This window comes from Barbus barbus, assembly GCF_936440315.1.
Source record: "Barbus barbus genome assembly, chromosome: 22".
Taxonomy (NCBI): domain Eukaryota; kingdom Metazoa; phylum Chordata; class Actinopteri; order Cypriniformes; family Cyprinidae; genus Barbus; species Barbus barbus.
Genome location: NC_136750.1, coordinates 23,370,812 through 23,392,394, shown reverse-complemented (window position 1 = coordinate 23,392,394; position 21,583 = coordinate 23,370,812). Strand labels below are relative to the sequence as shown.

The 21,583-nt window shown below is 38.2% G+C and overlaps 1 protein-coding gene across 3 annotated transcripts in view; it reads left to right on the top strand.

Moving 5' to 3' along the window:
- Positions 1 to 7,289: 7,289 nt before the first annotated feature.
- Positions 7,290 to 21,583, top strand: part of LOC306888196 (cadherin-13-like) — a 345,271-nt gene continuing 330,977 nt past the window's right edge. For all 3 annotated transcript variants that reach the window (XM_079446382.1, XM_079446381.1, XM_079446380.1), the window contains exon 1: positions 7,290 to 7,471. In XM_079446382.1, coding sequence (XP_079302508.1) covers positions 7,427 to 7,471 — 45 coding nt within the window. In that variant the 5' untranslated portion in view covers positions 7,290 to 7,426. The remainder of the gene's footprint in view (positions 7,472 to 21,583) is intronic.

Sequence of the window (21,583 nt, the reverse complement as noted above, 5' to 3'; positions counted from 1 at the left end):
AAATTTAAATTATGTCATTAATTACTCGCCCTCACGTCGTTCCAAACCGATAAGACCTTTGTACAAATTCTTCTCTACCGGGGCAGTCCTCCACCATTATCGATGCATGCGCATTGCTTTCTTCTGCTTGAAAAAAGGCACAGCGCATGCATGTTCTGCATCAGCAGCATCACATGCATGCGTGGTGGTGGACTGTCCTGGGAGAGAAGAAATCATTGAATAAAGTCATTATTTTTTTCTTTGCACACAAAAAGTATTCTAGTAGCTTCGTAAAATTACGGTTGAACCACTGATGTCACATGGAGTATTTTATTGATGTCCTTACTACCTTTCTGTGCATAGGTAGTATCATTGCTGTCTATGCAGGGTCAGAAAGCTCTTGGATTTCATCAAAACATCTTAATTTGTGTTCCGAAGATAAACAAAAGTCTTACGGGTTTGGAACAACATGAGGGAATAATTAATGACAGAATTTTCGTTTTTTGGTGAACTAACCATTTAATTTAGCCCTCTGATTTGAACGCTCTGTTGGAATGGGCGTGTCTGATGTGAGACTTCAATGTAAACACCCACTGCTATGATTGGCCAACATTTTTGCATATGAAATGAGTACTTTATGTGGAACTCTCTTGAAAACTTTTACGGTGTTTTTACAGCCGAGCTGCCAATGATTTTTGAAACCTACGGTATCTTTTTATTGTATAGAGTAACCTCTTATATATATTAAGTTATATTGTAAAGTTCTCTTCATAGATATTGTTTTTGATGAGAATGGGCCTTAAGAGTTGTGTCTTATGCTGCCCCAGAGAGCGTTTTCTGTCAACTGCTTCTTCCACATCTGTCACTGTGGATTAAATGGTTTGACTTGATGTTTCTGGAACATTTCCTTTCTTTAAAATCTTATTTAGTTTGTATCTAAATGTGTGAGAGTGTGTGCAACCACATTGTGTTTCCCTTAATTTAGCATTTAAGCTGTTGCATTACCTGAAAAATGGCTTTTAATGGCTGAAGTAGAAAATAAACGCAGCTAGTGCATCTTTAATGAAAGTCACTTCAATCCTGGCAAACATTTACTTTCAGCGGTACGGATTGAGAAAATGAACTTTGACTTGATTATGGCCTGTTGCTTTTTCTTTTTTCCTGATGAAATGATGCAGCCTGCATCCCCACTGAGAGCCTATTGAAAAGCTCAGAGTGGAAAAATGACTTTTCCATTTTTGTTTTCTATGTTTATGTCTGTTTGCTTTTGTAACACGTGTCTTTAATGTCTGTGCGTGTGGCGATGGGTTTATCCAGAAGTTCATGTGTTTAATAAAGTAAAGATGATGTGTTTGCTATGGGCGCAGAGGGCAAATCAGTTGAGTAGACATTTAATTGACACAGGGCAGAGTAATTTATTCGGACTAATAAGAATGCTTTATAGTTATCAGACTAATTTATTCTTGGCTATAACAGTAGTTTATGGAAATTGAGGCATGTTCTGGAGCTCACTGTCCATGAGGCCACCTGCTCCTGCTGATGAATTGGTGTCTGTAAATTGTGTCAGTAAGGAGTTGGTGCTGAGCTTCTGCATAGAAATTTATTGGAAAAGAGCTTTGGGCATTTCAGAAATTCACAATTCCACATGTTGCATGAGTATTTTTAGTTTGACAAGCTTTAGAGATTCTGTCATACAAGACAACCTTCTCACTATATTTTGTGCCAGAATATTGTAGTTTTATTGGACACACAGCATTTGGCATCACTAGTAAACATATGGTATGTGTTTTTTCCTTTCTTTTTAAATGTGTTGCTATACTGTGTACGATTTTGTTATTTGCATTTAGCATTGTTTTTCCGAGCTGAACAAACCAGCAAACCCAGCAAAAGTCCACTTAAACAAAAAAGAACATTCATTTATGTAGTTAAGTGCCTTCAATAATATAATGATTTTTAAATGCTCTATTGCACATTTGTTTTCTTTTGCTGACAGTGGGCAAAATTACTGTGTCCAAAAGAACAGTCACATCTTACTTTGAAGATAAATAAGCTTGTTTTTGCAACTAACTGACTTTTTTTTTTTTTTTTTTTTACTGAAGTGTATACTTATTTGATAATGTTGTTCTAAATCCTATAATTTACTGCTCATTTCCATATAATACAATTAATGGTGTCTAGGGGCTGTCAAGCTCCAAAAATAACAAAAGCATCATCAATGTTATGGCAATATAATGGGCTAATATTAGAGATATGCATGCTCATTTCACCATTTTATATTACATTTGCCATCATCTAACAATCACTTAAAGTTAATCATCTTTAAAAAAAAAAAAAAAAAAAAAAACTAATTTAATAAAAAATTATTAAATCGTCAAGTTATAATATATAACTTCAGATGAATTGTTTAATAGCGCATGAGTCAGATTTCACTCTAGCTGTATGGAAAAGTGCAGTGTGAACATTCTGCTGAGGTTCTCCTTTTATGTTGCACAGAAGAAAGTAAGGAATACAGGTTTGAAGGTGAGTAAATGACAGGATGTTCATTTTTGAGTGAACTATTTTTAAACCATTTCTTGTAATCGCACCTTTCTATTTCACCTCTTGACAACTTAATTTTTAAAACATTTTTTTGTAAAGATAAATGCATGTGTAAATGCATGAAAAAATAAAAATAAATGCATGAAAAAGCATGGGGGGAAATTTTTGCCCCATTTAGAGAGAAATGCTTGTTGTTTGCGAGAGAATGGAGAGACATAATAAAGAGAGTACAGGCTGTAATAAAGCATCAAATGGAGGAACCATCAATCTGCTCCAGCAGTGCTGGCACATGGGAGCTTTCCCTGGCCCGGCTCCGATTCTGGCAGTGCATCACCTGCTCACTCCCAAGGACAAAAGCTTCTCGCCTGGCCAGGGAGAGGGAGTAGTGCTTGACTGGACACCATCCTGTACCTGCTGAGAAGGAGGCTTTTGCCTCACCTAGTGTCCATTGTTTGTAATTACATCCTCAGGAGGACCATAAATCCTGATCATGAGGACTGTGTGCAAATGAGCGTGTGGATTCATTCCAGCTGGCTTATATTAATTTTGTTGGACAGTCAGAGGTAGAAGGTCCTTCTGAAAACATGAACGTGGCTGGCATGTGTTTAAAAACAAAAACAAACAAACACGTTGCATTGTGTTGCAGTGTGCCCTTGATGTCGTTACGGCAAATTTATTTAATCAGTCTGAATAATTGGGCAACATTCAGACAGACATTTTCATTTACTTGTTTGTTTAAGGTTCAGCTCTTTGGAGTTCGGTGGTGTTCCTTTACCTGGACATTGATTTCATTATCTATTTCTCAATGGCCTCAACTCACTGTTTCACACAGTGAGCAGAAAGGATGGAAAACCATTATGAAAAAAAATCAAATTGATTCACCTGTTGCTTTAAATTAATATGAAGAAAGACATCATAGACTTGTTAACTGATTGCTGGAGAATGTTAATCATTATTGTAATACATTGATAGCAGACCTTAGGTTTTTGTTTGGCAGATGCGCGCTTATGCAAAAAAGAAGAGATGTTAAGAATAAATTAATTTTTACACAAGTATTTTATACACAAAGTCTTAATAACAAAGAAATAACCATAAAATGTTGTCTGGTTGCTGTTTATGCCAGTAAAGCTCTACCCCCAGCTCTCAGAAGGCAATATAGCTTTAGATTATTCAGCTATATGATGCAGCTTTCTTTAAGGTGAGTACTAACCTGACCTATTTTTTCATCACTTTATGGACTTGTAAACACTTTCTTTACTCCTTTCAGTTTTGTTTGTTTTCTTGTTTTATTATTTTACATTATGCATCTCTGCCTCTTTGCCATTTTCATGATTGTTGTTGCATTTGCCCTCCGTACTAACACTCTGTGCTCTTTTCTCTTTTTAGAGAGGGGAGGAGTGGATTTGTCTCCCATAAAGAATATTTTCCGGCACTCTAACTCCCATTCAATACCAGGAGACAGTTTCATCCCTCCCTTTTCAAGACAAGATAACAAGACGTCAAGATAACAGGATGTCAAGATAAGCCCCAAAAATGAAAAAGCTCCATTTGTGCCATTTTTTTTCTACAGCAAATGCTCATGTTAACCTTTGCAAATATATATATAGTGTTGTTATAATTTTCTATGCAAATGTCTCGAGTTTGTCTGAACACATTTTTAGATATTGCAGTCTGACATGTTGATTTGTTGGTCATTGAGAAGGAAAAACAGAGAAACTTTGAAGCAAATCTCTCTTTTTTTTAATTTTGAACTTCTAGTAGAAGTAGCATCTCAGGTGTGGAATATTGAATCAGGAGACTTATTCCTTGAGTATTCACTCCCGAAGTGGAGATACGTTATCTGAAAACGTTTTGCTCTTGTCTTGACATTTTAATCGTTCTCACATGCTTTCGTTTTGTAGTTCTTCATTTTTCACTTAAAATTGCAACTAGCTCTCTCTCTCTCTTCATCGCCACCTCGACAATCCAAGATACTGGAATGTTTTTCTTCCCCGCTGCGTACCTTTTTAACATATGCGTTTTAGACAAATCCACAGCAGCCGTAATGCTATTTCCAGCCCGGATCCTTTGATAAAGAGATACAGCGCAACAATTCCGCAACATTGTCTTGAGAAAGCAATTCCTCAGGACGTCACAACAATTCCTAGCCTCATTTTTCACAACTGGACAGAAAAAAGGGAGAGAGAGGGAATCTGAGGGGGGTTGAGAGATGATGGCTCCTGAGGTGACGGTATACGAATCATAACCCCTCCCCTTTATCTACTCCAAGCAGATATATGCACAAATCTATCCATTTGTAAGTGGCTGCAGAGAGTTGTGGGTAGAATATGAATGGATAAAGAAGTCTTTCACTATCTTTAGTCTTGATTCATCTTCTTCCTTCGAAATAGGAAAAGTCAGCCAAACTTTTAACAGAAACTCTGGTTGGATATGAAGATGACAGGCAGAGTGAGATGGTAACCTTTCGGCCTAAATGGAAACATTTATTTTCTGATCTATCACTTTCTCTTGATCGGTCTCTGTTTGGTCTGCTTTGTTTTTTACATGCCTTTAAAGCTAAAAGAGTTAACTAAGGTGTTTGGATATTGTCTGAGATATTATAGAGGTCTATGATCTACAGTTCTATGTTTAACTGCGAGCATCTGGCCTTTGCTGTCTTTCATAACAGGAAGTGTCACATTCCCTTGACGTGCATCTAAGACATGTTGATATAACAGGGGCAAAAGAGTGCTCAAAGAGCACGGCTGTATTCCCATACCAAATATAAATGTGTCTTTCTTTTTGAACGTTTTGCCCTGAAACTCCTGTGACTGCTGGTCAAAGGATATTTGTTTGTGCTCATTGTGGAATTCATGGGTCATTGTGATAGATCTTTGGACACTTTTAGTTGTACTGTCTGTTATCACTCTCAGTAGCCTGTATCATGCTACATGGTACATGGGGGAAATAAAACATGATGAGTTGAGAGTAAAGCAAATAAAAATCCAGAAACATATAAAGCTATAAAGATTCATCTATATCTTATGAGTAAAAAAGCATTTGAATTTGAGCTCTTTGCTGGGTGTTTTTTCAAATTTGTACCTCATTTGACCATGTGAGCAAACTATTTTTAATTATTTCAGCTATTTGTTATGTTCAGATTAGCTTTTTGTTCTCAGATTTACCGTGCAAACTTCTGGAACATTCCTGAGAGCCAAATGTTCAGCTCTATTGATTACCAGTGGTCATTTTAGGCAGTGTCTGACACCACGTACTGAGATTTTAATAGACATTCTGTCTTCTCTGAATTCCATTAGAAACTTTTTGGCACTCAATGTCTAGACATGACAGCTGACTAAAATACAGTGTTTCTGTCTTTTTAACATGGGCCTTGGTCATAGAAACACTTTCACAATGAAAAAAACTTCTATAAAAAGTTTGTGGTGCAGCCTTCGGTTAGAGAGAGTTTTGCTGAAAAGAACAAAATCCAAGAGAGAATGGGTGGTTAGCTGTTGTGTCGTTGTCAGCCAAGTTAATAAATCTGTGTGCTGTGGTTTTGAAAGGAAAAATTCTGACATAAGTTTAACCCTCATAACAAACACTAACATCACTGTAAGTGCTGTTCTGAAGGTTTAGTGAAATTGTTATAAAGAAAATGACATTGTCCAGCATCTAGTCAACTCCAAATAGTCAACACATAGGATGTTTTGCTATTATTTGAACTGTGGAACCATAGGCATTTTGAATTACACTTCCTTACGTGGTTTTCTTTTCAAAATCGTGAATCTTTGATGTTTAGGTGAGTATGTACAGATTGTTCTATCAGGACTGCTTTTTTCTACACACACAGATACTAGTATGACCTTCGCGGTTCTAACAAACCTGAACTTCAATATAGATGCTTTTCTGGAAGTTTAGTGAATTTGGTAGCCTTGGTAAACAAAATAACCTTGTTTATCCAGCCTCTACTATCCTCTCCAAACAGCCAACATTCAGTATAAGATGATTTGCTATTATTTGAATTGTGAGTTAGACTTCTAACTAACATCCTCAGAATTTGAGGTTTTCTTTATTAAAATCATGATCTTGATGCTTTTGATGGATACATACAGATCGTTCTGTCAGGACAGGTTTAGAGTTCAAAACAGAAATAGGTGTTTCATGCACTTGTAAACCATTTAAAAAAATTGTCTATAGGTTCTGAAACTGATTTGAATGATTCAAACTTTTAGAGATGGCTTCCTTATTAAATTTTAAAATCTCTTTTTAAGATATCCCAACTATGCATGGTTATATGCTTAGTTGTATTTAATGATTTGCCTATAGGATTTTTTTTTCTTCCTCCCGTCCACAACCCAATTTGAACAGACCTGTGACCCGTTTTAATGTCACAACCCACAGCTGAGAGCCATTGATCTAGAACACACTCTATAAAGTTTTGATTTATGACCAATCATAAACCCTGCCTAAGCTTGCTGCTTTTCTTTTATGAAAAAAATTAAACATGACACCTTAAAAGCACAGCAAGCCTTCTGGAACTATGCATGTCTGATTATTCTGTAATACTGTTTCTATTAAGAAGGTAAATGTGCAATATACCACCCTATTAAACTCTTTATTCTCCATTTTTCTTTCCAAACAGAAAGTTTGAAATCGGATGAGGATGAAGGAATGCAATGCAAAGATGCCAAGACTATTACTTGAGCATCAATGTGAGCATGTCAGGTTCATGCGAGCGTCAAAAGAAGAAACACCCCCTCTATAAATCTATTGGTGGTGGACTCCAATGCTCTGCTCACGAGGCTGCAGTTCTATTTGGGAAGTTGGCAGCTCGAGGCAGAGGGGCTTTACTCTCGCGACTCTGGAATTATGAACAGCGCTGGTCTGACCAGCATCTTGTTTTGAACATTATTCCCACTGATCTGAGACCATGGAGTTCGGAACCCGCATTTTCATCGCATTCCTCGTTTCCCAGGTAGGCGCGAGAGATTTCATTCCGTTATGTTCAGGAATATCGTTCGAGCTGGTTCTTAGATTTATTTTGCGTTAATTTAGTGTCCGGAAAATTGTGAAATTAATTTGTGAGCGCATTGCACGTTTTTTCAACTCGTTAAGCAGAAAGAGTTGCACTTAAAGCTGAATGCCACGACTAACAGAATAGAGATCAGTGTCATATAACATGCTTTTCTTTATTTCTATTTTTATTTATTTATGATGTCTCTATAACGCGTTGAACGTTAGACGCTTACTCCAGTCCATTCGTGTGATTCAGTCTAATGCACTGGGTTCAGGTGGGTGCAAATAACCAGCAAACTCAGTCTCAGATCGCATCTATATTCCGCTCAGCTCTGAAGTTAAGCGCTCCTTTGGCTCCCTTCATCAGGAGACATTCACGGAGCCCTTCTCCATTCACTAAAGACAGCGAAGAATCCGTAAATGAGCGAACAAATAAACGATTCAAGACTAAAACAGTGCCTATCCAGTAATTTGGATCGCTGAAACTAAATGAACCATTAACGAACAAATAAAAGATTAACGATAAATTCATTCTTCGTTCACTTCAGAGAGCTTAAACAATAAACAAGATTAACGAATAGCAATCAAACAAATAAAACAAGAGTCGCTTTATTCACTTGAAATCAAATAATGGAGCCAAATTCATGCGTAAAGAAATAAACCGATTCAGTTTAAGGTGGCAGATGTGTTTTGAAACATTATAGCTGGTTTTTACCTGGTTTAAGATGGTCATTAGCTGGATCAAGTTGGTTGACCATCTTGGACTGGCAACAGACTACAGTTAGCTACATACAAGCTTGAAGTGGTCGAGCTTGCTACATTGTAGATGATTAACCAGCCTCCAGTGATCTTCTTGCACCAACTGATAACCAACTTAGAAAGCAGCTAACTATCAGCCTTTTACAAACTAGTTCCTGTAAAGCTTAGATCCACTGTTACTTTTGTTCAGCTGAGGCTGTTAATATAATGGACGGTTAATATTGTCATGTTCTTTGCATGTGCATTACATTGTGAGTGGTAGTCAGTAGGGGGTGAAAGAGACATTATGGCCTCCTGCATTAAAAATGTTGATGGCTCATTTGTAAGCCACTGCTCAACAGTTAATTCCTTGTGCAGGATAATGAACAACAGGTGCCGTGGTGGTGATGGTGGTTCCTCTCACATATTAAATGCCATTATATTCCGAGAATATGATTTATAATGCTCAAACGCATTAAGTTGTGGTTCTCAAATGGCCCTTTGAAGATAATATGCATTTGATGGACGTTTTCGGTTAGATAAATGTTATTATGTATTAGTTAGTAGTATGTAAGGTGATTTATAACTTTGCATGCCCTCAGCATGTGCTACATGCATTATTCATCATTTAATTTAAATACATCTTCTCTGTTGTTTATCACACGGAAAGCTCCAGGCTTTGAGCGCAGTTTTAAAAAAGACACTTTATCCTTGAGAACTTTGAGAGACCTAGCACTATGCACTTATTATTAATACTTATAAGGCATTAGTCACATTTCAGCTCTTCTCAGATGCTTCACTGGGCTTTTACTTTTATAGCTGTGTGAATCATCAAAATGCTCTGAATCTTCATGGAGTCTGAACAGATTACAGCACGTTCTTTTTAACAATTCATTGCAGGCAAGATGTTATGTTTGGCTCCCCTATGCAATAAACCACATTAAATAGATAATAGCCTCATACGATGCTCTCTATATGGTCGTCTCACCCTCACCGTCTACCTGGCTAACAGTGCGAAATCCCTTTTTTCCTCTCTGGCTCCGTGTGTGATCTAGTGAGAAGGATCTTATTTATAGTCGCGCAGGTAGGGTGCCAAGTTTCCCTTGCGTATCGGAGCCTGTGAATTCCCTTCCTCTATAAATCCCTGTTTCCAAAATGAAACGTTAAGCAGTTGCGAGTCGCTGCAATGATTCAGAATAAGCGTGGCGTACCCATGAGGTGCAGACATTTATCTTTTGCTCTCTCCCCCATTGCTTTTGTGTTTTATTTTATTTACTTATCTATTTACCCAGTTTCCCCCAGCATGGCGTTAGAAAACAGAAAAAGAGAGTGAGAAATGGAAGGGAAAATAATTTCCCTCGCTTGCTGTAAGATCCCTAAGTGGCGAGGGTTCTTTGGAATGGATCATGCAGTCCAATATCTCAGGTAATAGATAAGTCAGTGCGGCCATTTAAAGTTTGGAGAGGATGTTGTTTGCTCCAGGATGCATATTGGCTTTAAATCTTGTATAGGCCACACTTAACGCTTTTGAATTGCTATTTGCATTACTTTCCCCTTTGATGACCTTGTGGCGCAACATGGACGGTGTGCGTTTGACTTCGCTGCCACTTATGTGTTACTACTGTGATTCATCAGTCTTAATGAGAGAAAGAGGCGCTGCTTTAGGCTGGTGTCATTTCTATTTATTGCAAGGGTAACAGGTGCACATCGCTTCAGCCAGGGCATAACACATAAGCACGCACACACACAATCACACTTTCCCTTTAGTCGCAAAGCCTAAAGGCAGTCATGCGGAAGGGTGCTTCAGCTGTGTCCACTCTCTGTGTCTAGGGTGCTCATCACTAGCTACAGATTGCATGTATATATAGCATCCCTTCTTAGTGAATGGTGAGGTAGGAATTTGCGTTTTAATGTCAAAATGCAAAGCACCTTAAATATTTAAGCATTTTCCATTTAATGTACTCTGTTGAGATCAATCACTTTACATAAGCATTACTTCAAATGCATTATGCTACATTTCCATCGGTTGCATGGTTTCCTTACCAAGGAGGTCTATAAATTTGGTCGGAATGGTTGAATTGGTGTTACTGGACTTCTTGCTGGATGCTTTTTTCCCCATTATAAATTAAATATTTTAGTTTTTTTTTAGATCTTAGTTTTATAGATATATTGATAAGCATTAACATAAAATTAGTTTAACCTAAATTAGGGATGCAACAGTGTTCTTTTTAACTAAACTATTAAAATCCTTTTCATTAATTGAAATGAGGCTGAAATAAAATATAAATATGACATGAAAAAAGTAATAAAAAGGACAAAAACAGATAAAAATAAATTTAAAATGAAAACGGAAAATGTAAAAGCTAACATATAATAGTATTTAAATAATGCTAAAGCTAAAACTGAAATTAAATAAAGGTAAACAGATTTTCGAAAAAAAAACAAAAAAAAAAACCCCAATGACAATCACACAATTAAAAATTAAATGTAAAATGAAAATATATAAATAAAAGCTAATACAAAATATGAATAAATATCATAATAGTATTTAAATAATAGTAAAATAACACTGCCTGGGATGCAAAATATTAAAATTCTGGGCAATATCAATAATTATTTTCATGTTATGGCCAATAACCAGTAAATAGCCGATATTCAAATTCTATACAATCTTGTCTAAATAAATTATGGTGTAAATGTCTAAATAAATAAATGGTATAGTTACTGCATCCACCAGCAGGGAGGAACTGCTGATACTAATGGCGCTTTTCCACTGCGTGGTACGACTCGGCTCGGCACGGTTCAGAACGGCACGGCTCAGTCGGGCTCGGTTTGCGTTTCCACTGCGGTTTAGTATCGCTTTAGAGTGGGCGGGTTTAATTACGTGTCATAGTTGCGCCGCCTCTACTGCTGTGACTCCTGAAAAACGTTTTAATTCTGCGTCGCTCCTTCACGCTCTCGCTGGATCCGCTGCTCAGCTATCAACGAGAGGACAGTCTGTCCTTCCTCATCAGACAACAAAACAGACATTTTTTGGTTGTTAAAAGAAAGGTGAGCTTATTCAAAACAGTTGCATTTGATCCTTCGCTGGCTGGGCTGATTTAAATCTAGGGGGTTTCTTGTGTCTCGTGCCGCAAATTCAGATGACACAGTTTTGACTATTTTCTCTGGCCAATCAGTGATCAGCAGAGTTTACACGTCACGTTTTAGTAACGGTGCGGTTCGCTTGGAACCTCGGCCGAGGTGGTACTAAAAAAAGTACCAGGCACTTTACCCAGTGGAAAACCCCCCAAAAGTGAGCAGTACTGAACCTTACCATGCCGTACCATGCAGTGGAAAAGCGCCATAACTTGATACTATCTGTCTGGTCTTCACAATGCCTTTAGGTAACTTTGCACTGAAGCACAGACATAATTTGGGAGGTCTGGTTTGTATTTAACCTTGCAGATGGACTGTACTGTGACTCGTGCTTTCATCTTTGAAGTGCGCCATTAGGAGGAAGCTTGTCTTACCAAAGTGAGAAATCTTGATTAATTTGCGCACTAGCTGTTGAGCACAATACGGTAAATGAAGGTCTGGTAATGATGGAGATAATGAGAGCACCCAGTCATTAGTACTGCAGTGGATCTGAATGGTTCACTCCCTGTGTCGACCCTCCTTTGTACTCGCTACCCATCCTCTACCAAGGTCGCCGATTTTCCTGCATAGGTTAGGTTTGATTTTGCCTTATTTGTGCAACTCCTTCACATCAGATATATCGTGCATGCTTGTGAGTTATAGCTGTTGGTGAAGAATCGGTGATTACAGAGCAATGCTGCTGGTAGGTTAGTCTTAGAGGTCAAGGCTCGCTGACCTCCGGCATGTCACTTGGCTCCCAAAGTGGAAGCAGGGTTGGAGATTTATTTTTAAGGCACAAATTTGTGTGTTTATACTTAAATGTAGCCAGTAAGTTGTGGAGTCGCTAAAGTAAAAAAGCAGAAAGATTTGTTTAGCTTTCTGGGCAGGAAGTCAGTTTCGCTAACTGCTACAAGTGTAAAAGTTTTAAGGATGCTCAAAAATACTTGCTCACATACACACAGATAAATATTGTACACACAATCATTCTGAACTAATTCAGTGGTTTACATACTGTCAATTGATTCTTTCTCTTCGTTTTGCATTCTCTTTTTCCTTTCTCCTTTCCAAATAATCACTTTAAATGATTTATGAGGTTCATTATTTGTAAAAAATGTTACCAAGTGTATATTTTGACTGCTTGCTCTGTGCAATTCTTTAAATATACCACCTTTCTGGCCATTTTAGTTGTATTTCATACAGCTTTTGCATTTTTGCAATCAAATATGGCACTGTTACATGCCATATGTTAGGTTTGACATCAGTGATATCAGATGTCCATCAAATGTCATTGGTTCCTGTGTGTCTCTTGGCCAAATGTCATCCTTCGGTACCATATTTCATGCTACAGTGGTAGCATGAAAATTTGTACATTTGTAATTTAATACATGCATCATTTGAATTATTTTATGATAGTTCTTTAATTTTATGACATCCTTTCTTAGAAAAAAAGCTGTCATTAGGGTGGTAGACAAGGTTAAAAAGCCCCAAAACACATCTTTGTACCATTTTTAACCTTAAATGTTACATATTAGTACCTTTAGAAAGGGTAGCACCCCAGTGACCAGAATATTCTTCAAAGTATCCATTTTTGTGTTTTGTGTCAACAGAATGAAAGTAATAGATTTGTACCAGCATGAGGGCGAATAAATGATGACAGAATTTTCATTTTTGGCTGAACTATCTATTTTTGAGATGGAAGCATAGATGGAGATAAAAGACAATGATATGTCCCAGAGTTGCTCGCTCATTTTAACCAAGACCATATCAGCAATTCCAACTCATTATACTGAATGTAACTGATTTAGAGATGGTGACAATCTGGGGAGAATGAAAGCTCGCTTGTGTTCAAGTTTGCTCCGTTTCTGAGTGCAAGAGTTGCATTAGAGTCCCCAAGCATTTATTTAGCAGAAAGAGATCTCACATTGTCAGACTTCTCATTTCACAACTCTCTATCCATCCATAGCGCCCTTCTTTCTCTCTTTCCCTGTCTATCTCCTCTCTGTTTGCATAGATCATCCCTCCGTCAGGCAGATAATTGCGAGGAGAGCCTCAAAAGCCTGGATCTTCTAATCCACTTCTCAAACACACCGTGTGGCATGCCAGGCCTGCGTAATGTCCCTGGACCGCCTCGTCCCTCTGAGAGAAGTGGAAATTTTATATAATACTCCTTTATTTGCATATTGATTCATAGTCAATTACTGCTGGAATCTTTTCTTTCAGAATATCTAAAACCGCCCAGACGGCCTAGCCTGCATTCGCCAATCCAAATATAATTGCAGTGACTCATGCTGTAAACACGGACGGCTTTATCTGTGACACTGGATTTCCAACTCACTAGTTGGAAGCAGTAATTAATTGAATGGTATCTGTGTGGCGTTTGTCTGACTCTGTGTGTTTGTTGTGCATGGTGACCTGTGGAGCCGGAGGCAATATGGGGATTTGTATTGGAGACATGCACACGTACACAGATTTCACAGCGAGAACAGCCGAATGTCACGGTAAACATGATACGTGTTTACCTGTAGATGCTTATGCATCACAATTCCTTGTGTATTAAAGGGGACCCAGAGAATAGTAATGGTAGGAATAATGGCAGTGTAACAGAAAAGTGTTCTCCAGTGCGTGTGTGTGCGTGTTTCTTTTAGAAAGATGCATGTTGTTGGATATGATTGATGACAGGAACAGAGATAAATGGAAGGCTGGGATCTGATTTGTGATAAGCAGACAGGATGTGCCCTGCAGTCCTGACCACCGTTGTTCTGATCTTTCCGTCTTTCATAGTTCAAGCTCTGTTTCATCCCTGTGTTAAGACAAAATTTAACCTGTGAATGCTTAAAAATATTCTTACGCAGATAAATGTGGATGGTCCAAAATTTAAAATATAAGGTAAAAAAAAATGGTTTTCAGACCAGAAAAAGTAATGGCAATGATGTCTTTGATATTTCCATAGTAAATAGATATGCTCTGCTCTAAAACATTTTATTCATAGAAAGATTGATTAATGATTTAAAGTTAACCTATTCTTAATTTTATCAAGTAGATTTTAGATTTTTTCTTTGTGGAGACACCTAATGGATAGAGAGTCGGACTTGTAACCCAATGGTCGTGGAGTCGAGTCTCAGATCCGGCAGGGATTGTAGGTGGGGGGGAGTGAATGTCCAGTGCTCTCTCCACCCTCAATACCACGACTGAGGTGAGACCCTTTAGCAAGGCACCGAGACCCCAACTGCTCCCCGGGCGCCGCAGCATAAATGGCTGCCCACTGCTCTGGGTGTGTGTTCATGGTTTGTGTGTGTGTGTGTTTGTTCATTACTGCATGTGTGCACCTGGATGGGTTAAATGCAGAGCACAAATTCAGAGTATGGGTCACCATACTTGGCCACACGTCCTTTTCCTTTCCTTTCCTTTCCTTACATTCAAATTAGTGAGGTAGTTTGGATTTAGCATTCATATTTTTACCAGTATTGTTTTTATTAGCATGCTAGCAGCATGTTGTGCTTCAGTTGTTAGACTGTTTGCAGCATAAAACCCTCTCAAAAACCATCTCTTCAGATTTATCCACCTCAAAGCAACGCCACTCTGGTCGGTTTGTTGCATTTTGTAATGTTTTTGCAACCCGCCTATTTTAAACAGCTTGTAAAGCTAAAAATAGTCTAACTTTTAAAATAACAACTACAGGCCGCTGGTTTCTGTTCCATTCAATTGTGCTCCACTGAGCTCAACGTGTCTTATATAAACTCCCAATTGGGGTCAGGTGAACCCGAAACCAGCCTAATTATTCAGATCTTCTTTAAGAACGATTAATCGACTAGCCATTTAAGCCAAGTTCCCACTGACCAGTCAATTTTTAAAATATGTCGTTTTACACATCCCCATAACCCCTAAAAGTCTGTTTCATAAAAGTCATCCCCATCTAAAATGATAGATTGCTTTCCTCCCCACATAATCTAATTGGACGGTGATATTGAACGCTTTGATCTGCTTCATCTTGGCTCCTTACTGATTTTGCATTGACTGCGGAAGATCAAATCGGCTAACTAAACCCTACCTTGACTGTAATCCTTTATTTTCTTCTTTTGCATTGATCTCCTCCCTATATGACTCAGACATGCCTGAAGGAGAGCCTGAACCTCAGCTGGGCTGTGACTAACACCTTTCTCCCTTCTCTAGAGCCGTGTCTCAGACAGGACTTAGGTAACCGGCAGAGACGTGAAGGGACATCAGGTTCCACAAGCTCGCTCTCTCTCTCTACATCTCTCTCTCTTTGCCGCGCTTATTTCCAAAGCGTGGCTCGCTCTGTTTTCTTTAATTTGCTGTGATTCACAGCAGATCGCCTCAGCAAAGTGCCACATCTGAGAGAGGGCAAATCAATCTCTGTCTTGCAATCTCCTCTCCCAACCCCCACTCTCAACACCCGCAGTACTCACTCCCACCATATAGATGGCGATATAGTGCCAGCAATTCTGAAGGGACACTGCCTGCCACACCAAAAAACAACAACAGGTGATCATAAGTGCCTCTGAGTTAGTTTGTTTGCCAGAGTTCTGTAAGAATGTTGATTAAGCAGTGTATTTGTTTAGAAGAAGATCAGCAGGTGTTCAGTGCAGCTGACTAGATGGCCTTTGTTGGAGTTACTGTAGGATAGACTTTTGGATTTATTGTACTTGATGGAACTGTTGAGTAAGAAGAATGAGCTTTTTTTTTCAAGGCTTTGCTCTTCTTCTGAGGTCTAAGGTTCAACTGCCTCGCTGTAAATGCAATCAATGCTTCAGTCTTGAGGTTATTTTTCTTCACTTTGTAAAAGAGTAGTGTGCGTGAGTTGTACAACAACATACCCGAGCGAATTTAGTCACCTCTTTAGCTTTATTTGTTCTCAGGAAAGTGTATTTAGTCTCACATTTGTTCTTAAAACTTTGTTTTACATTTTGCTTACTGTTCATTCACATGTATACGAAGTTGTAACTATAATTTTTTTAGTTTTTTAGTAAAAGAAACGAAAAACAAAAAAGCCTAAAAACTTTGAGCACAGAAGCATGTTTAGTTTACGGATGTATGCAGATCTGCACATGCAATAGCAGGGAAAAGGAGAAGAAATGTTTCAGGGACATAATTGGAGAGAATGAAACACCCTACACTGTAGTCTGAGCTCTAAGCTCCTCTCTCATAAAGACCCAACCTCCTTTGAAGCATTTCTAAGAAAAGAATACAAATCCTCTATCCCGAGCAACCTTTTCTGCTCCATGATGAAGTGGCAGGGAGCGTTTGTTGATTAGCGTATCAAAAATCTCTGTGTTTAAGCGGATTTGCAAGGCTATTTTTGGGAAAAGCTGCTGTTGTTGTGGATGGTTGAAAGGGAACATATGGACACTTTTAAATGTGCATTTCTGTAGTTGGGTGTCAGACGAATTGGCCTTCATCCTCTTAACCTGTCACTCACATGCACACGCAGCATGGTGCGGTGTCTTTCTTCCACATACTACTTCTTTCTCTGCAACTGTCTCTTTATGTCTGCAACCCAGTCACACAAAGTCCCTAGAGGCACAGATTAGTTTCTGCGAAGGCTTTATAATCAGAAATTTGAAAGGCTGACAGCGCTTGAAGGCCTCATTAGACCTTGAAATAAAGTAGAATGGATGTACTTTTAATAAAGTATTAAAGTAAGGACTATGCATACTTCAGAAGCAACTCTCTGTTTTTACTGACGGGTAAACAAGTGACAAGAACAAAGAATCCTTTGTGTTCGCTTGATGAATCAGACATCGCTACTGAAGTGTAAATTAAGATTGTTTGAACTTCACACATATCTAGTGTGGAAAACAAATGTTCCTATTAAAAGGAAGCTGAGATCTTTAATGGCAATTTGCTTTAATGTAAATGTGCATCTTTAGAATTGTTTCAATCCACTCCCTATAGAGATCCATTTAAGTCATGTTTCACTAGGAGTCTAGTTACCTGTACCATTGAAATTAGTTTTTTTTTTAATGGACCATATATTGAAATCATAATTTTTTTCCAAGATTATACTTTCTTAGACCCTGGAAAATGGTAAATGCTTTCTTGCAAAAAACCCTTTCTGATCCATTTGTTTTATCCTCCCTAAAATTCGTACACTAGAGTACATTGTGTATAGTATAACTTTATGAAGGCAATACAAACTATATTGTGCAATGGAAAAAAAAAAAAAAGTTGGTCATAAGTCTCTCAATCAGTTTGTCCTGACTTTTGATTGGGTGACATTTTAAATGGGCGGGACTTTGCATCAAATGGCCAAACGTGTTTGGTGATAGACCCACAATTAATTGAAGTCTGTTGTATTGTTTTATATTGTACAAACTTAATGTATCCCCCTAACGCTAAACATAACCATTAAAAAAATCTTCTACGTTTTTAGTATAGGTATAACCTCCACACAGGGACTGAAATTTTGGAATTTGATCTCTTCAGGGAATTCTCGGACAATTCACAAATAGATATTAGTACATATTTTGTCATTTACTAAGTGACATCTGGGCTTCTATCTTGAAAATGCACACTGAACACATGTATTTGCAGCGTACAATATTTGACATTGTTTTCAGATTTTCCTCACTCTTTCCCTTTAGACTCGCATGTGATTATTTGGTTTGAGCGAGCCCATCTGCAAAGTTTAGATTGTGTATGTGGGATTCCTGAAAATATGCATTGCATTAGATTTGGTTTTCATTAGAATTTCATGTCCTGGCTGTCATATCCTACACGCTTTGCTGGATGCAATTTTACGCTCCTTTGGACCCACATGGACAGGCTGATCCCCACCTCTCTTTTTGCAAACTAACATACTGTCCATGTGTCACAAGAGCTAGACTGTTAGCAGCATCTCTCTACCTCGCTCTGGCGATACGACTGGCACGTGTCATGCCCTCTGTCAACTTTAAGTCTCACAGTGTACACAAACCATCAATTTACCCAAGCGTTCGAGATTGTTTATCCTTCTGCTTTTTGACTGAATCAATGGGAGATAATTTGGCGTGTCATGATGCTAATAGAATATGTGTCGGACAGGGAACAAAATATCATACTCACCCAATTCTCATTGAAATGCCACAGGGTTCTGTTTGTTAACAAGGCAAATATGGGCTGATTGTCAGACAGAGTGAAAGTTAACCTTCATAGCATATCTTCAAACAATGAACTCGGAAACTAATTTAGCCTTGCGCAGATAGATGTGTGAATTCTTGTGTTGCCGGCAATTAAACTTTGCCAGGTTGTAACAGCAATGCTCACATTCCGATTTTCCACATTTGATCGATGGAGCGTACACATTCACCGTATGCTTCATGAACACAAGCTTCTGTCATCTCAATTTTGCATTAATCTCTTCCAATTAAACCTTGTTTTGCATTCTCGTGTCTTTCAGAGACCGTACCAATCTGCAGATTTCTGCATTAGTGACAGACATTCCTTTCTGAGCCATCATACCCTACTGACATCCATTCGACACGTAAAAAGTGAGGAAAGATTAACAGACACTCGGTCTAAATCTGAATCTGCTCAATGAACATTTAGTATTTTACCAAATAAAGTATCTGGGGCGATACAGCTGTTGTACCACTCACCGAACGGCTCTGGTGGGGTTTGTTGGCTGCAGGGCTGATGGGCACGTGGTAATTGTGTCCTGAAGTGACCGAGTTATGACACAGCTGCCGTTGTATGCCTTTTTTTAAAAATTAAGATTGTTCCAGTAGCATTTTCAGCCATCATTGTACGCCCTATTGTTTGTGACCCTCAGCTCCCTGTTGAGTTTTACTGGCAGAGTCTGCGTGTGGGCGAATGTGGGCTTGTGTTCGTGCCACTTTCATCCGCTGGCTGTATTTTTGGTATCTCTTAATGAATTTGGATTAAGCCGAGCAACTGCAGAAGCACTTGTAAGTATAATTAGAAAGCAGTAATAATGAGAGACATATTGTATGCCATGGCTGTAATTACTAAGTATTTTTTGGGACATTAGACAGGAGATGACATTTAAAAATTGAGAAGGGAGATGCATTGTTAAAGGTGAAGTGTGTAATTATTGCACCGCTAGTTGCACCAAGAAATTATTGTCTCCTAACAGGCTTTCCAAAATCGCCAACCGCTCTTCCTGTTGTTAACCCTGTCTTCCATTAAGTCAAATAGTTAAACTCACGCCATTGGTTGAGCCAAAATATGACTTGCTTAATATACATGACCTGTTCTTTGGTCCAGTGAAATGTCAGAAAACGCGGGGCTATCTGGTATGACTCATTTAGTTGTTTCTGCTCTGTAAATTTAGGTATTTCAGTGTCACATATTACACGTTTACCTTGAGGTATCACTTTCAATGTTATTTTAGGATTATTTATATACTATTGTAGTATTTATTAATAAATGAATAAATTTGTTTTAGGTAACAATAACAACACTGTGTTGAATGTAGCCAAATCTGGCATCTTTTTTTAAATTTGTGTATTTAGAAAAGCATTTTGCCCAGTTGCTTTGGACCAAGTTGTTGCTCGTGGCATCCATAGTCTTCTAATTGCCGAGGAGACATTTTGGAGCCACTTTAGCCCATGTGGCTTAATGCACCAGAAACAATGGCCATTAAACATGTCCAGGGTGAGAGATTCTCTAGATGTCTGTGGCTGTTATTTTTAGGCTTGTGTGAACAGTGTCTGCGACTGCGCCTACTCCATGGCCATTAATCCCTTGCTCCTGCGCCTGACAGAATGACGAAAGTTGCTTTATTTTCTTAATGACCTGTTTACTCAGCCGTGTTTACGTGAAGCTGAGAGGTCATGTTCCTGTGTGTTTTCAATAAATGCCTCTGGATTCCACTTTGCCATCCCAAGAAACTGAGCCACAGCATCCTGGCTCCGAAAAAGAGACTAATTTTTGCAGTTTTTACCTGCATTTTTTCCTGTCCAGAGTTGCTCTTCAATGTTTAGCGCTGGTGCAGAAAAAGAGATTTAGAACAAAGATGTAGGTAAAAACATAGAAACATAGAACATGTAGAAATGACAGATCGTATTAACTATTGTATTACATATGTGACCCTGTACCACAAAACCAGTCTTAAGTCGCTGGGTGTTATAGCAATAGCCAAAAATACATTGAATGGGTCAAAATTACAGATTTTTCTTTTATGCCAAAAATCATTAGGACATTAAGTAAAGATCATGTTCCATGAAGATATTTTGTAAATCTCCTACTGTAAATGTGTAAGAACTTAATTTTTAATTAGTAATATGCATTGCTAAGAACTTAATTTGGACAACTTTAAAGGCGATTTTCTCAGTATTTAGATTTTTTTGCACCCTCAAATTCCAGGATTTTCCAATCCTAGCAAACAATATATCAATGGAAAGCTAATTTATTCAAAAAAAATTAAAAAATTCGAAAAATTGACCGTTATATGGCTGGTTTTGTGGTCCAGGGTCACATATTTCTTTGTTTAATAATTTTAATAAATTAAATATATTAAATAAATTTACTGTACCATAAAATGCCTGGTACTCCAAGGTACTCCAAAAAATACGATAGGGTTGCCATAGTATAAGCACAAAAACACCTTGGTATTACTGTGTACTTTCATAAGTGGAAAGCATGCTGAACTAAAGGCATGGAGGCTCGAAAACAGAACTAAAGGCATGGAGAAAAAAAAATCGTACAGGGGGAATATATTCGTACAGGACCACCTGCAGGTGATATGCGAAAGGCTTGATTGGGGGAAGGTGAATTGTGGCTCTGCAATGGTTCCTGACAGGCACATCTCTCAGCCACAGATTTACCTACCATCTTACCTATGCAGGGTGGAAGACAATCTGGTGGAGCCAATGAATATTTATACCGCAGACGATGGGATGGTTATTAAGTGGATATTCTGGACTTTCTCTGAATGTTTGGAAGTTAAAATAAGAGCTAGAGGGGAAAATAAATAATCTGACCACTCCTTCATTTTTGCTTTCTTTTTTTTTTGAAGTTGGAGAAAGGTCATTTATACATGCTGCCCGGAGGCAATCATACAAGTGACAGCATTGAAATAAATCCATGTGCAACTCTTTACCTGAGCACAAAAATGCAGCAATTGGGGACATTTTGACTTCTGACGGGGAACCTTGTCACACAAAATGGTGGCAAAAAAAAGCAGCTTCAAAGGAATAGTCCAGCCAAAAAATTGCTGAAAATATACTCACCCTTAGGCCGTCCAAGATGTAGATGA